The sequence below is a fragment of the Balaenoptera acutorostrata genome, chromosome 5 (genome assembly GCF_949987535.1).
Source record: "Balaenoptera acutorostrata chromosome 5, mBalAcu1.1, whole genome shotgun sequence".
NCBI lineage: Eukaryota > Metazoa > Chordata > Mammalia > Artiodactyla > Balaenopteridae > Balaenoptera > Balaenoptera acutorostrata.
In genome coordinates, this window is record NC_080068.1 from 56399856 (window position 1) to 56415850 (window position 15995).

Below are 15995 nucleotides of genomic sequence, written 5' to 3' on the forward strand. Positions count from 1 at the left end.
CCATCATCCAGTTGTGCAATCCTGAATAATCCTGTGTCTCTCTTTTCTTTCGGAGCACGCCTAAGGTTATCAAGGACAACCAAAAAAAAAAAAAAAAAAAGTTAAGAAATAAATAAATAAAAGTGTTGGACTAGATCAGTGATTTGCTGGAAATAGGAAGGGGTCCTTTTCCCACAACTCAAAATCAAACAGAGAAGCTACTCCATTTTCATCTGTTTTAATCATTAAGCTTCCAAGCCTTTCAAGACCTTGTTTGAACAAAGTATTTCTCAACTTAAAAAATTAAATCATTGAATTGGATAGTCTCTATTGCCTGCCTCATGACACCATCCAAAGTTAATGAAAGGGACTAAAACAGAGTAAGTTCCTCTACTTTGGAACCATTTCTCATATTCTTCATAACTCCAACATAAAATGTAAATAAACACACTCAAATATATGTGTTTGTATATCCTGTAATACAAGGGCTATAGAAATATTTTTGAACTTTACATTTCTTAGTATGAACAATAAGGTAGTAAGTGTGACAGAAATTAATAACAACAACGTGATGATTAACAGAAAACTTCCTCCCATCTGAAGTGGCCATTTGTAGTTTGAGCTTGACAGACCTGTATTTGCATTCCAGCTCTCTTAGCTGAGTAAGCTTCTGTTTCTTACCTGTAAACAAGGGTTTTTAATAGGGATTAAATTAAATGATGTAGAAAAGTTCAGCCAGTACATGGTAAGCACTCAATAGATGGCAGAGATTATTCTCTGATCTATATTTTTGTCAGTATTTAAAATAAGAGTGCACAGCATACAATCTTACATAAAGTCCCTCCAAACTATAGTAAAATTAGTTTTTAAAACCCTCTTTGCAGAGTCATTCATAAATTTTTCCATAGTAATGCCTGATGTGGACTCTGTAATGGGTATTACGTAGGAATGGGGCATATCCTGGCAGACAAGATGCATCGCTACCTTTCATGAGTTACAGCCTAGATATGGATGCAGGCTCATGAGGGGATAAGGGACTGTAACAGAGAAATTCATTGAGCATTATGAGATCAGATGAGGAGAAAAAGGTAACTACCTGGAGGGAAATGAAAGACGTTTAAATTATTTTAAGGATAAAATGAGAATTAACCAGGTATGACATTTTCCACACAAAAGACATCACATACAGAAGGGGCTGTGACATTTGATCTGGCTGGGGTCAAGTGGGCAGGTGAGGATGTGGCAGACGATGAAGCTGCAGGGGTGATATGATGGGCCTTAAATGCCATGGAAGATTTGAATGCCATCTGAGGATTTTGATGAGCTATAGAAAAATATCAAATGAGGTATTGGAAGGGGAGGATGTCAGACCCTAAGATCTACATTTTAAAAAATCCCTTGAAGGATTTTAAAGTGTTGATTGGAAAGAGGCAAAAATCTTGAATTCATTGGAAAGAGGCAAAAATCTTGAATTTGATCTGGATTTCTCTTTTTCCCACATCTCATAAGTGAATCATCAGCAAATCCTCTAGGGTCTAAATTCAAAATATATCCACATTCTGACTACTTCTTACCACCTCCACTGCTACCACCCTTGTCTAAACTACCATCGTCTCTCACTTCGATTATTTAATGACCTCCTAAGTGGTCTCCCACACCATCCAGGCCCACTATTCCCCGCAAAGTACCCAGAGTGATCCTACAGAAGACATAGATCCGAGGTCAGTCTTTGCTCAAAACCCTCAAAGACTTTGTCTCACTGAGAATAAAGACCAAAGTCCTTACTTTCAAAGCCTTAAGTGATCTTCCCCAAACCATTGACTCCCTGATCATTATCATTCTGACTTTATTTTCCTCCAGTATCCGCCACCCCTAACTTTCTCACTCCACTCCAGTTCAGCTGCCTCTCTTGCTCGTCCTCAAATTTACCACATGAGCTCCTTGCTCAGGACGTTTAAATTGCTGTTTATCCGCCTAGATAATTCTCCCCCTGGTATCTTCATGGCTTGCTCACTTACCTCATTCTGATCTTTACTCAAATGTCAACTCCTCAGCAAAGCCTTTCTTGGTCACTCTCTCTAAATTTTCAGCACCCCGTACTTACACTTCTTCCTACTCCTTTGCTTTTTTTTCCTTTATTTTATTTGTTTATCTTACTCATTTCTCTCCCCCCATTATTAGGAGTGCTATGATTGTTTCTTTTCATTGTATTCCCAGAAATTAAATTTTGCCTAGAACATTGCAGGCACTCACCAAATGTCTCTTGATAATGGAAGAAGGGAGAACATTTAAGAGGTATTTCACATAATACAAAATAATAGCAGCCAGAATAAAGAAAGAGATAGAGGTGATGGAGAGAAAGATTTAGGCAGTAGGTATAAGCACCAATGACCTCTCGAATGTGGGAACTTACCAAGAGGGAGCAGGTACAGCTAATTCCTGGATCTTTAACTGTACCAGATAGATGGTAGTGACATTCACCAATATTAGAAATAGTGGGGCATGAGTGCAGGCTGGAGAAAAAGATAGCAAGTTCAGTTCTTAACTGAACTGTTATATTTAAGGAGGTTCTAAAACATCCATAAGATGTCCAATGCATAATTGAAAATAATGATGTGGAGCTCAAAGACAGAAGTCTGGGCTGAAGATCTATCTTAGAAAATATTACCTTATTATATGCTTGCTGAAACCAGGGCATAGGATGGGATCATTGAGGAAGAATACACATCAGGAGAAAATAACCGCGGACCAAATCGTTACTATCATACCTGAAATCTTATTTAAATGGACACAGAATTGTCTAAAAGTCCTCTACAGACATACTATGTATATCTGAATTTGCAATTACCCTGTCGTTGTTTTCCTCTATTCTTACAAATAATGGAAAGTTATTGCCCAGTGACTCTATTAATCCACAATCATATATTGCTTCTAACTATGTGTCAATGGCAGAAGTTAACTAGTATTCCTACATAAATCTGATATATTAATGTAAGGTATACTTTCAAATTAAAATTAGATCAACAATTATTTTATTGCACATTTACTATGTGTAAGAACAAAATCCTAGCACTCAATTTAATAAGCATTCAATAGATGTCGATTCCCTTTGCTTCCTCCAAGTGATGTCACAAGGGATAGGAGTCCCAAAATTTTTTCCATCTCTTATAGTGTGAGGGAGGAAGTCTACATCAGAGGAAGTCCATGTTTTTTTATTCTAACCACCCTGGTTTCCATTTCAAGCTCTGTCACTCCTGAGTTATTACTCTCTGAACCTCAGTTTTCCTATCTTCCAAATAGGGATCATAATACCCATCTTACAAGACTATTATGAAGACTGGCAATAAGCATGTATAAAGTCTGACACTTCGGTTCTCATAATAAAAGCATAGAATAAGTTTTCTAAAATTCATGTAATTTTCCAAGTCAATGAGAGGGAGAAAGAAGGAGACGGAAGCTGGTTAAACATGTCACAACTGCACATTTGTTTTGCTGTTTAAACACAACCACTAAAAATTTTACTGATCAGGATCATGCTTTAAAAGCAAACTATTTGCTTAAAGATTTCCACTGAATATGAGTCAAAATTCAGACAGTGTTAGCAAATATATTTTCTCTAATAGTTTTCAAAGCAAATATTGTACACAATTTAGTGTGTGTTGGCATAAGCTTTATAATCAGCAACATACAGAGGTTCAATGACAAGTTGCACTGCTAACAAGAGAGCAGGTATTTCTTCAGCAGTTTCTACAAGATGGAACAACCTATTCTTATGTAATTAATTATGGCTTGTGAGATTAAGGTCATTTGAGCTCCACACCCTTTGTTTATTGAGTCACATGTCTCATGGTGCTTTTTAGCCATTGGGTTTAATATGTTTTCCATGAACTGAAGCAAAGATGGTTCTAAAGCCATTCCCATGGGAGGCTCATCCAAGCTAAAGCATATGCTGACTCTAGCCTATGGTTTTTCTTTTTTGGTATTTTGGCTTCCAACTTAAGCCTTGTTTTTCAGTAACTTCTCATTCTACACTCATAAATCTTGATACTTCTATTCACCTCTGGAAATACAGTCAGTTTTTTGTTTTGGGGGTTTTTTTTAAACATCTTTATTGGAGTATAATTGCTTTACAATGGTGTGTTAGTTTCTGTTTTATAACAAAGTGAATCAGCTATACATATACATATATCCCCATATCTCCTTCCTCTTGGGTCTCCCTCTCACCCTCCCTCTCCCATCCTTCTAGGTAGTCACAAAGCACCGAGCTGATCTCCCTGTGCTATGCAGCTGCTTGCCACTAGCTATCTATTTTACATTTGGTAGTATATATTAGTCCATGCCACTCTCTCACTTCATCCCAGACTACCCTTCCCCCCACCCCATGTCCTCAAGTCCATTCTCTACATCTGCGTCTTTATTCCTGTACTGCCCTTAGGTTCTTCAGAACCACTTTATTTTTATTTTTTTTTTTAGATTCCATATATATGTGTTAGCATACGGTATTTGTTTTTCTCTTTCTGACTTACTTCACTATGTCACCTTATTTTTGATAAAGAAGGCAAGAATATACAGTGGAGAAAAGACAGCCTCTTCAATAAGTGGTGCTGGGAAAACTGGACAGCTACATGTAAAAGAATGAAATTAGCACACTCCCTAACACCATACACAAAAATAAACTCAAAATGGATTAAAGGTCTAAATGTAAGACCAGACACTATCAAACTCTTAGAGGAAAACATAGGAAGAACACTCTATGACATAAATCACAGCAAGATCCTTTTTGAACCACCTCCTAGAGAAATGGAAATAAAAACAAAAATAAACAAATGGGACCTAATGAAACTTAACAGCTTTTGCACAGCAAAGGAAACCATAAACAAGACAAAAAGACAACCCTCAGAATGGGAGAAAATATTTGCAAATGAAGCAAGTGACAAAGGATTAATGTCCAAAATTTACAAGCAGCTCATGCAGCTCAATATCAAAAAAAAAAACAACCCAATCCAAAAATGGGCAGAAAACCTAAATAGACGTTTCTCCAAAGAAGATATACAGATAGCCAACAAACACATGAAAGAATGCTCAGTATCACTAATCATTAGAGAAATGAAAATCAAAACTACAATGAGGTATCACCTCACACCGGTCAGAATGGCCATCATCAAAAAATCTACAAACGGGGCTTCCCTGGTGGCGCAGTGGTTGAGAATCTGCCTGCCAATGCAGGGGACACAGGTTCGAGCCCTGGTCTGGGAAGATCCCACATGCCGCGGAGCAACTAGGCCCGTGAGCCACAATTACTGAGCCTGCGCGTCTGGAGCCTGTGCTCCGCAACTAGAGAGGCTGCGATAGTGAGAGGCCCGCGCATCGCGATGAAGAGTGGCCCCCGCTTGCCGCAACTGGAGAAAGCCCTCGCACAGAAACGAAGACCCAACACAGCCATAAATAAATAAATAAATAAATTTAAAATAAATGTGATTTGAATAAAATAAAAAAAAAAATCTACAAACAATAAATGCTGGAGAGGGTGTGGAGAAAAGGGAACCCTCTTGCACTGTTGGTGGGAATGTAAATTGATACAGTCCCTTGTTGTTGAGGTAGGGGGTCAATCAGTATGAAACTTATTTGGGTTGGCTTGCTTCCAGCTCTTCTTTTGACTCTCCCCTGCTGAGTACCCACTGATATTTACTGAACTTACAAATGCCAAACACTGTGCAACTGTGACCACATGTCATTGGCACAACAAACCCAGTAGGAAACAGAAGAGTAAACTGAGGCTCAAAAAGTCAGCAAGTGTCAATGGGCCAATTTTATCCTACTAGAAAATTACTACAGTTAGTCATTCCCAAATGTTGGACTCTGGACCAGTGTCACTGAAAGTTAGTTTTGATTAGCATAGCAAAATGAACAAATAAGAACAATGTAGTAAAAAGACATCATTAATCTAGAGCTAAATTATTCATCTAATTTGTTACTATGAGATTATGTCCTTCCTACTTTTATCAATTTAAATGCCCTTTTATTAAAAAATAATATTTGAGCATGGTCAATTTTTGTAATGTTTAATGTGTTTATTCAACAAAATTGAAAGTTGGCAAGTCTATGTCCACCTCCAAAAATCTTCTGAAATGATACTGGTCCCATAGCCATAGCATACAATGTGCAGGTGGTACAATGTAAAATACCAGGAGATGCCCTTTCATCAGTATGTGAGTTGGGTAGAGCCCAAACAATACCAGGCAACCCTGCTGCGAAAACTAAAGTCTGGGAATCACTGACTCTCAGAGCATTCCCTTCCCACTTATACCAGAATGTTAGCAAAACAAATAGAAAAAATGGAAATCTGACTATATTCTAGCTAAATGTAAGTGCTTTTCAGTTCTGTTAAGGCTTTTAAATCTAAAACACACCCAGGAGTTAACACATACAACAAATATTTATAAATATCATAAATCTATGGACCACCTATATATGCCAGGTACCCTACAAACTGTCAGAAACATATGCATGAATACCATCTTTATCCTCAAGGTTCTCACAGTCTAGTGGATAACCTATTTAATAGAAATATATACTTTATACACTTAACATAACCTCACTGATCTTCAAATTAGCCTTGTGAGGCAAGTATTATTCCCATTTTTTCAGATGAAGAAAATCTCAGATAAATGACAATATGATCTCCAAGCAAACAAGGGATAAAACAGGAATTCACACTCAGCTCTTCTGGTGACCTCCCCAGTGTGAGTGTGTGTGTGGTAGGGAGAGAGGCCATGAGGAAGTACTTGGATTATATGCTTAATATAATACCAGATACTGTTAGTACAAATCTATTGGCTTACACTGCTGTTGATGATTTCATGGGTGAAAAAAATTACGCAAATCCTCTGCTGCTGGTACAGTTCTAATTAATTACAGGTGCTTATTACTCTCCTGGATCTCAGCTCTCAGCCTCTAGACATACCCCCATTTTAATAACCCGGAGAATATTACAGTGAGAAATGCTACTGTTCTGACTCCCTCCACCCCTCTCCCCCTAAAATGATCTCTCTTCAGCACATCCCTGAGGATGGTGCCCAGGTAAGGGAGCTTACTAAAGTAGTGTCCAACATAGGGTCTTAGAAGGAGTTGTAGTAAAACAGAAATAGTTGTTATTCTTGAGAACTTCATCAACTGGCAGAAGAAGGAAAAGTAATTGCAAACCAGAGGTCAGATTTCCTTATTCTTCTATCAAACTATCTAAATGTCAACATTTTAGTGCTGAAAAAAAATTAAAAGAAAAACCATTAAGGAGAGTGTTGTTCAGTTAGATTTCATTTCCAGAACTATATTCCTATCAAGAGACAATCAGTTTTCTATAATAGAGCCATGTGCAAACTAAGAGACTTCTTACACATGGAAGGCAGAAAATGATCATGAGAGCTGAAATGATTGCTTCTCTGAGTGAAATGAGTGGCCTTTGATCTTTTCCCTTGTTCTAAGGCCAACACGGGCGCCATCGGCCTCAAGATCTCTGAATCCATACATAGTATGTTTTGTTACCGTCGCCGTTGTGGTGATCCTGGCAGTGACCACAGCTCTACTTGTCTACTTTTTAGCTTTTGGTAAGTACCAGAAGATTGGAAATACCACTCTTCACATGAATTAACTAGATATACTTTCAGATTAAAAGTTTGGCATTCTCACTTTTATTGCCACTTCTATTTCTTAATACAACATAATTATATATTTTATTCATATACCCCTGAATATATGTTCATGTCTATATTTTCTCTAATTCAGTATTTTTTCTCTTCTTTTTCTTTTGGCCTTTTTTAGTATACTAAACAACATTAAACCCAGACAAGAATTATTCTAGCCAAGGGAAAAAACTCAATATTTTTCTGATGCTAGAGTTCACTTGTTTTGTTTTTTCATTAATACCATGATTTCCTTCTTCATTTAAAATTTGCAAAGGACCTTAAGTTTCAACATCTAAAAGTTGGATGTATCTAAATATTTGTTAATTCACGACCTGTCTCCTGAAAATAATCTTAGGGGCAGAACAATTATGATAAGAGATGAATTTGAAGTTAAGAAGTAGAAAGAGGTTAAAAACAAACTTTAAAAAGGATTCTGTTCCTTTTTGTTTCTCTTAGTTTCTTTAATTTTTCATTGCGTCATAAAAATAGGAAACAAAGAAATAATATAAAGAATGCATATACCCTGCTCATTCACAAACAACTTAATATCTCAGTGAATATTCTTTCAGATGTTTTAATGTAGATAAAATGTGTAAAATTTCACTACATAATATATGTTATAATCTGTTTTCTTCACTTGAAAAAACACTTTGACTTTGTTTTTTTTTTTTAATTTTGCTATAATCCTGTTAAATTATTTAAATCATTGGGGCAGGGCGGGGCAAAGTGTGAAGGCACATGGGTATGTGTGAGTGTGGAGACTGAGCAAGAACAAATTTATTTATTCCAGTAACTAGGAATAATCTTTTCAGTCAATCTAATTATAAAGTTGTGGCTAAATTTTGCTTCTGACTACATTTTGCTATCAAATCACCTAGAGACAAATATGTCCAAAGTGAATTACGGAAGAAGGAAAAACAAACATCAAGTTTCAGATTAAACTAATGAATTTTCGCTCTTAACGGCACTGTATTGTCACACTTAAACACAAAGTGCGAAGCCTAAGTAAGTCCTCTTCAAAGTGTATACCAGTGACCACTTATGGCTCCAGAAAGACTTGTCCTTCTGCCACAAAGGACCACACAACCCTATCCCCAGGATCTCAAATGCTTTCCCTGATTGAGGTATTTCTCTGCATAAATTATGTATATGAATGATCAAATGGAAGCAGGGAATTTTTTCCCAAGACAGGTTAGGTTATGTCCATGTTCATAATGTTTCTAAGGTAAGGACAAGTATGTTTTAGGAATTTTTATTTCCTTCACATAGCTTAATATATCCATTGGTAGACCCTTTTTGATGGAAATAGTTCACATTGAACAACCAGATTAGCTTTCTTGTCAGAACAGTTATTTTCTAGCTTAATCCAGAGAACCAATAAGTCACTAATTCCTCTAAAAAGAATAGTATTTGAAATAATTTTTAAAACTATTCAGAATTACTTTATTCCTTAATGATAAATGAATAATAGTGTATTATAGACATTAATATTTCCTGAATGAATAACTCTATAATCACAAATCTCCCTAAAATACAGTAAGAATGAAAATTATGATACTACTGAACAATTTAATTTCTCAAATAATGCTGCTCTGATTTTCATGCATTTTTAACAGTTCCAGCATTGCCAATCTTTTTAAAAACTGAAAGAAAAATAATTTCATTATAGTTACATTATATTAAGTTTAGAGTTTTCTTTCAAGGGAATCAAATTTTTTTAAATTGTATAACATAGCCTCCCATAATCCTATATAATATACAGATTAAAGTACTTAGTAATGTGAGATTGATTCTGCCTTTTCTTTGTTTTACAGGTCAAAAACATTACTTTTACCGTAGCAGCATTCAAATCCTAAATGTTCAATATAGTGATGAGCTAAGTTCATCAGTTACACAGAAATACAGGAATTTGAGTGGAAATATTGAGTCTATGGTAAGTTAATATTTGCATTTCCTCTTTATTATATCATAAAACAATTATGATAATAAACTTAATATTTTGTGATACATTTGCAACTCCTAGATGCTCTGCATATTCTCCTCCCCGAATGGTGAAAGATGTGCTTCGTTGTGCTTTTTCCAAGTCAATTTGCTTGTACACTTGTTCTTGTTCACATTTTCTTACATCATGAAAGTTTTAGGTCATGAGTAAACATATTTTTTATGATTATGACTTCAGATTGGAAGTCTATTGTTTATGCAATTTGAGCATTTTTCCTACCCTTGAGATTGTCTTTTTAAATCCTTTTCATTTTGCCTTCTTTCCTTTTTTCTTATCCAACTAAACATACAGGTAGTAGGTGTTAAAATACATATTAACATAGTTTGGAGAACGTCATACTTTGGTTCAATGATCGACATAGAAAATATACAAAGAAAGCCTGCGCTCTCACTTGAAAAGGCCCCCAGGCTGCTTACCGGGAAACCTCATAAGCAGACCCTTAGCACTGGTTTATCATCACAGACCAGGGTTTGGCCTTCAGCCCTGCAGAGTCAGAGCTGAACAATCTCAGGGTTGCTCACTTACCCGTATGTTTTCTAAGATTCCTAAGGTTATAAATTAGTCCAATGGTTCTAAAACTTTAGCAAAATCACCTGGAAAGCTTATTAAAAATAGAGTTCTAGGCCCCAGTGTCAGAGTTTCTGAGTCAGTAGTTAGAATTTGCATTTCTAACAAGTTCCCAGGTGATGCTGATGCTATGGTCCAGGGACCACACTTTGGGAACCACTGAGTTAATCTATAATGAGAATTATCATGGCTGGGGGACTGAATCATCTGCTTGTCTAACACCCTTTTCCCCTAGGGGCAAACTACACTAGGAGCCAAGTATTGAGAAAAGTGCTTGGTGAGCATTAAGTTAGAGCAAGGGAAGTTAGTATATTATTTAAATGTTTAATCAGAATAAACAGCTGAATCAGAATAATCTGGGAACAGAATCTAGGCCAGGAGGCAGAGGTAGGGTTAATATTGGGGAACACCAGTTTATTATGTCAGAAGTGGGAGCCTCCTGTTCCTTCAATAAACTTTTATTAAACATCAATCCTGTCAAATGCTGTGGACATACAAAAAGTGGAGTAGATATTGGATCTGCCCTCATGGAGCTTAGTCTAACATGGGAGATTAAACAAGCTTACAAATATTTACAATATAAGGTATGCAGTGAGTATGTGACATGAGAGCAACGCAGATGTAAGTTTGTGGTAAGAGGATAAATGATATCCAGTTATGGAGATCAGAGACAGTGTCTTATAAAAGATGACTTTTCAGGTTGGCTTTTAGAATGAGTAGGGCACACCACAGCTAAAATATGAGCCAAGGCATAGAGAGGAGAATGTGCTTAGCTAAAAAGTTTGGGTTTTATCTTGCAGAGAGAAAGTCTTGAGCTAGAGGCAGAATGATGCAAACAGGATCTGATAGATTCATGTTCCGAATGTAAAAATTAGACTATAAAGAGAAGAGCCTGCACACAGTAAGGCTAGTTAGAAGCTCATTACGGTGGTCCAGAAGAAAGCCAAGGGGTTAAAACTTGAATTAAGGCATATTCCAGAAAATGTGGAAATGCAGATAAAACTTCCATTTTAGGCTTACCAAAGCAATCCACCTCCCCAACTTCCTACTTTCTCTTCCCAACCTGCTCTTAAAAAATCAATAGGAATATTTAGTTATATCATTTGCATCATGAGAGCCCATTGTTTAGACTTCAAACCAAGAGACTCTTTTTTTTTTTTTTTAGTATTTAAAGAATATCCTTAAATTTATTCACATTTATTTAAAAATGCCAGTTTTTAAAAACTTTGGTACTTTGTCATTAGTATCACTGACTGCCCACACAGTTTAGATGTTGAAAGGTGCTGATTTATGCAATAATCGGTGCTTGGGTTAGTAATACTACTCTGAGGCTGGACCCCACAAATACACACACAAATGCAAACTACGCAGATGAATACAAAGAGCCTGTGAGTACCTTTGTCTTAGGCAGAGGGCAACCTGCAAATCTGAACAGATTTTCTTGTGATTAACACTGCAAGAGACATTCTTAAATTTCTTGAAGAAGATACTAGAGACAAACATCTCAGGAGGCCAGTCTGAGGACAGTTATTCATAATGAAGTCCTCACATCGACACAAAGACATCATGTAATGTTTCAGCTATTTACCCAGTCTAATAAAAGGAGCAAACTGAAAGCGTGTACATCGAGAATCCCAGCTTCATTATAGGGAATTAGAACCCAGCTATTTGTCATTAAAGCAAGATGCCAGAGACATCCTCAGCCCTAAAGAGGTCACTCAGTTCCTGCCAGACAGATCAGATATGTTAGGTCAGCGCATCCTTCATAGAGCATATGTAAAATTGCAAAAGACTGATATGGAGAGAAACGGCATAAGGCATAAAGCACAACGTACATATTCAGCAATGTGAAAAAACATAAACTAAGTTTCTTTTCAAAAGCACTACCAGCACATTTGAAAGATATTCAGTAAGTCTTTAAAACCCAATCCCAATGACAAAAAAATTATACAATCTAATTTGTTATTCTTAAATTACTCTCAAAAGTGGTCTATAAATTGTAATGTATAAAGTGTTATCAAAATGAAAATAATTTTAGTTTTGTCTTTTGTTGTAAAGATAATATAAAAAAGTAGAAAAGTCAGGGTATTCAAGAAATATAAAGAGAAAGAAATATGCACAAAATCTCAATACTCATATATCCACTATTAATATTTTGATGTTCCAAGTACTTTTCATGAAAACTGCATAATCGTCCATGCACAAACACATACTATTTTCTGTCAATGGAATAAGACTATACATGCTTGTTTAATACTACTTTTTTTTCAAAAAATATGTCATAGAGGTATTTTAATATCAATGAAGAAATACACCATTTTAAATAACTAAATAGCATTATAGTGCACAAAGGTACAATATTTTATTTAACCAGTCCTCTGTTGACAGATGTTCAAATTGTTTCCAGTTTTTCACTATTATACCCAATATTCTGATGACCAGTCTTGTTGATACATCCTTGCACACCTGAGTGATTATATTCTTGGGACATATTCCCAGAAGTAGAATTATCAGAATATAGGGTGTATGCATTTTTTTATTTCTCTCTAGAGATTTTTAAATTTCTTCTTCAATTTTAATAAAGATTTTATTTTAGAAGCATTTTAGATTTATAGAAAAGTTGCGAAGATAATATAGAGTTCTCATATACATCATACCCAGTTTCCTCTATGATTAACGTTTTATATTACAATAGTATATTTATTGCAATTAATGATCCAATATTAATACATTGTTATTAACCAAATTCTGTATTTTATTCAGATTTCCTTTGTTTTTACTTAATGTTCTTTTCCATTTCCTGATCCCATCCAGGATAGCAAATTACAGAGTTGCCATGTCTCCTTAGGCTCTTGTAGACTATGACAGTTCCTCAGATTTTCCTTGTTTTTGATAACCTTGACAGTTTTGAGGAATACTAGTCAGGTATTTTGTAGAAATGTCCCACAATTGGAGGCCTTCTGATGTTTTTTCTTACGGTTAGACTGGGGTTTGGGGTTTTAAGGAGGAAGACTATAGAGGAAAAGGGTCATTTTCATTACATCATATGAAGTGGGGTACATAATATCAACATGACTTACCACTGTTGACCTTGATCACCTGGCTGAAGTAGTGTTGGCCAGATTTCTACACTGTAAAGTTACTCCCTCCCTTTTCCATATTATACTCTTTGGAAGAAAGACACTATGTACAGGCCACACATAAGAAGTGGAGGAGTAACGAGTTATGCTTTGAATATTTAAAGAATATTTGAAATTCTTCTGTTTGTCTAGTTTCTCCACGTACTAATTCAACCACTTGTTTATATCAATATAGTGATCTATGCATTTTTAACATTTATTTTAATTTCTAGATTGCACTCCAGAAGTGCCCCAGTTTACATTCTTACCACCAGTATACAAGTATGCATAGGTATGCTTATTTCCCCCACAGCATTAACACTATGCATGGTAAATCTTATTAATTGTTGCTAATTCAATAGGTAAGAAGTGATATCTCACTATTATTTTGGTTTGCATTTCTTTGATTACTGGTAAGATTTAATCTGTCTCCCTATAGTAATAGGTCATTTTTATAATTTCATTTGTGAATTGCCTGGTCATGACCTTGCCCATTTTCTTACTGGAGACTTTGTGTTTTTATATAAATCTGGGGGAAAAAATTCTTTCCTTGTTAAAATATTAAAATTTGCCTGTTATTCATTTTCATATATTTCTCTAACGAGATTTGACTTTCAACCTTGTTTATAATCTAGGGTTGTTTTTTTTTTTACTGCCATATAGATTTAATTTTTTAGGTAGCCAAAATTATCAATTTTATCTTTGATTCACCTGTAATTTATTTTTTAATAAGATAGAGATCCAGCTTTTTCCCCTAAAAGAGCTAGGTGGTGGTACCAAAACAATATATTAAATAGTGCAAAGGATTTATTTGTTGTGCTGTCTTTATCATACACTAAATTCCTCTTTTTCTTTTTTCTGTACTCCCCTCTCTTTCACTGATTAGTCTTTGCCTGTACCAGTACCCAGCTATTTACTGTGGCTTTCTAATTAAACATCTGGCAGAGAAAGATTCCCCTTGAAATTCGTCTGATGTATGATTTCTACAGTTAATCTCATTTATTCATACTTCTGTAGAAACACTTTGAATAATACTCTAATATAGTACTTTATAGTTCATAAAGCACTTTTACATATATCATCTAACCTTCAACTCACAAAGGGCATGTAATTTTTATAGATGGGTAAGTGAATACTGTGAGAGATTAAGAAACATGACAAAGGCCATTCAACTGGAAAGTGACAGAACAAAAATTCAAACCAAGGTCTCCTGGTTTCAAGTTCAAGAATCATACCACTTACCAGTGGTAACATGAGTACCATCATTATCCTTGTTCCATAGTCAGCAGTGTTATACTTAATGAGCAGTGGAATAATTCCAGAATTTCTATTATATTAAGCAATTCACTTTTCTGGTTCACAGTTTATTCATTAGTAAAATAAAATCATTGATCTAGATGATTTTTATAGTACATTCTACCTCAAAAAGTCTATGATTATGTGATTTTCACACAAGATATCCATGCCACCCAGTCACCTGTTTTTCTCATCCTGCTTCTCTGGCCACTCCTTCTCCTCTGTATCTTTTTATAGATTCACCCTCCTCTACACTGACATTAAATGTTGAAATTCCCCAACTCTTTGACCTATGCACTCCTCTCCTCTCACATTATCTTCTATCTCTAGATGATCTCATCCATGACCATTACTTCTACCAACACTTATATACTAATGACTCATGCTGTCGTCAGCCCAGACTTTTCTTCTGTACTTCAGACCTTTTCCCCCAACTGCCAGCTTAATATCTCTACTTGTCTGTTGTAAAAACATCTCAAATATATTATGTCCCTAAATCAAACTCATGATCCCTCCATGCCATTCTAGCCTTCTTCCCATAATCCTAACCCCATTGATGATAATACCATTTATTCAGTTTTCCAAACCAGAAACCTAGGATTCATCCTTGACATACTGCTCTCTATCATTCCAAATATCCAATCTATTACCAACCCCTGTAGGTTTTATCCCCTGTATTTCCCTCAGATCCATTCATTTCTCTCCATATTCTGCTACCACCATAACCATCCAAGCCATCACCTCTACACTGAAGTGCCAAAATAGGACCATAACTAATTTATGTTATTTTGCGCCTAAAATTGTTTATCCACATGCAACCAGAGAGATTGTTCTCAAATTGCAAATCTGATTTTATTATCCTCTCATTTAAAACACTTCAGTGACTTCCCATTATTATGATAAAGACCAAATGCTTCACACACTAACAAGACTTTCATGGTCTGGTCTTTCTATGTAACTCTAGCCTCCTTGTTTTCTAGGCTACAACTGTCCTGGCCTTTGATTCCTTAAACACAATCTGCTTGTTCCTACCTCAGGACTTTGTATGTGCCATTCACTCCACCTGTGAGGCTTTTCCTTTCTCTTCAACCAGCTAACTCTGATTCTTCCTGAAGATCTCAGTTTCATAAGCATTCCTCTGAGAAGCCTCTCTAATCTCACTGACTGGATCAAATCCCTCTACTATATTGCTGCACTTATCACAGTTATAATTCTGCTTAAATGTGGATGATAATCTGATTAGTGCCTATCTCCCCCATTAGATGTAAGCTCCATGATGGCAAGGACTGTCTATTTTCTCCACCAGTGTAACCCAGTGCTTGATAGAGGAAGCGTGAAGCATAAGAGGTG

General features: G+C 35.8%; 1 protein-coding gene across 1 annotated transcript in view; it reads left to right on the plus strand.

Moving 5' to 3' along the window:
- The first annotated feature begins 7020 nt into the window (after nucleotides 1–7020).
- The window catches only part of TMPRSS11D (transmembrane serine protease 11D), a 47360-nt gene continuing 38385 nt past the window's right edge, over nucleotides 7021–15995 (plus strand). Inside the window, exons 1-3 of the mRNA XM_028161716.1 lie at nucleotides 7021–7059; nucleotides 7433–7583; nucleotides 9476–9594. Coding sequence (XP_028017517.1) covers nucleotides 7021–7059; nucleotides 7433–7583; nucleotides 9476–9594 — 309 coding nt within the window. The remainder of the gene's footprint in view (nucleotides 7060–7432; nucleotides 7584–9475; nucleotides 9595–15995) is intronic.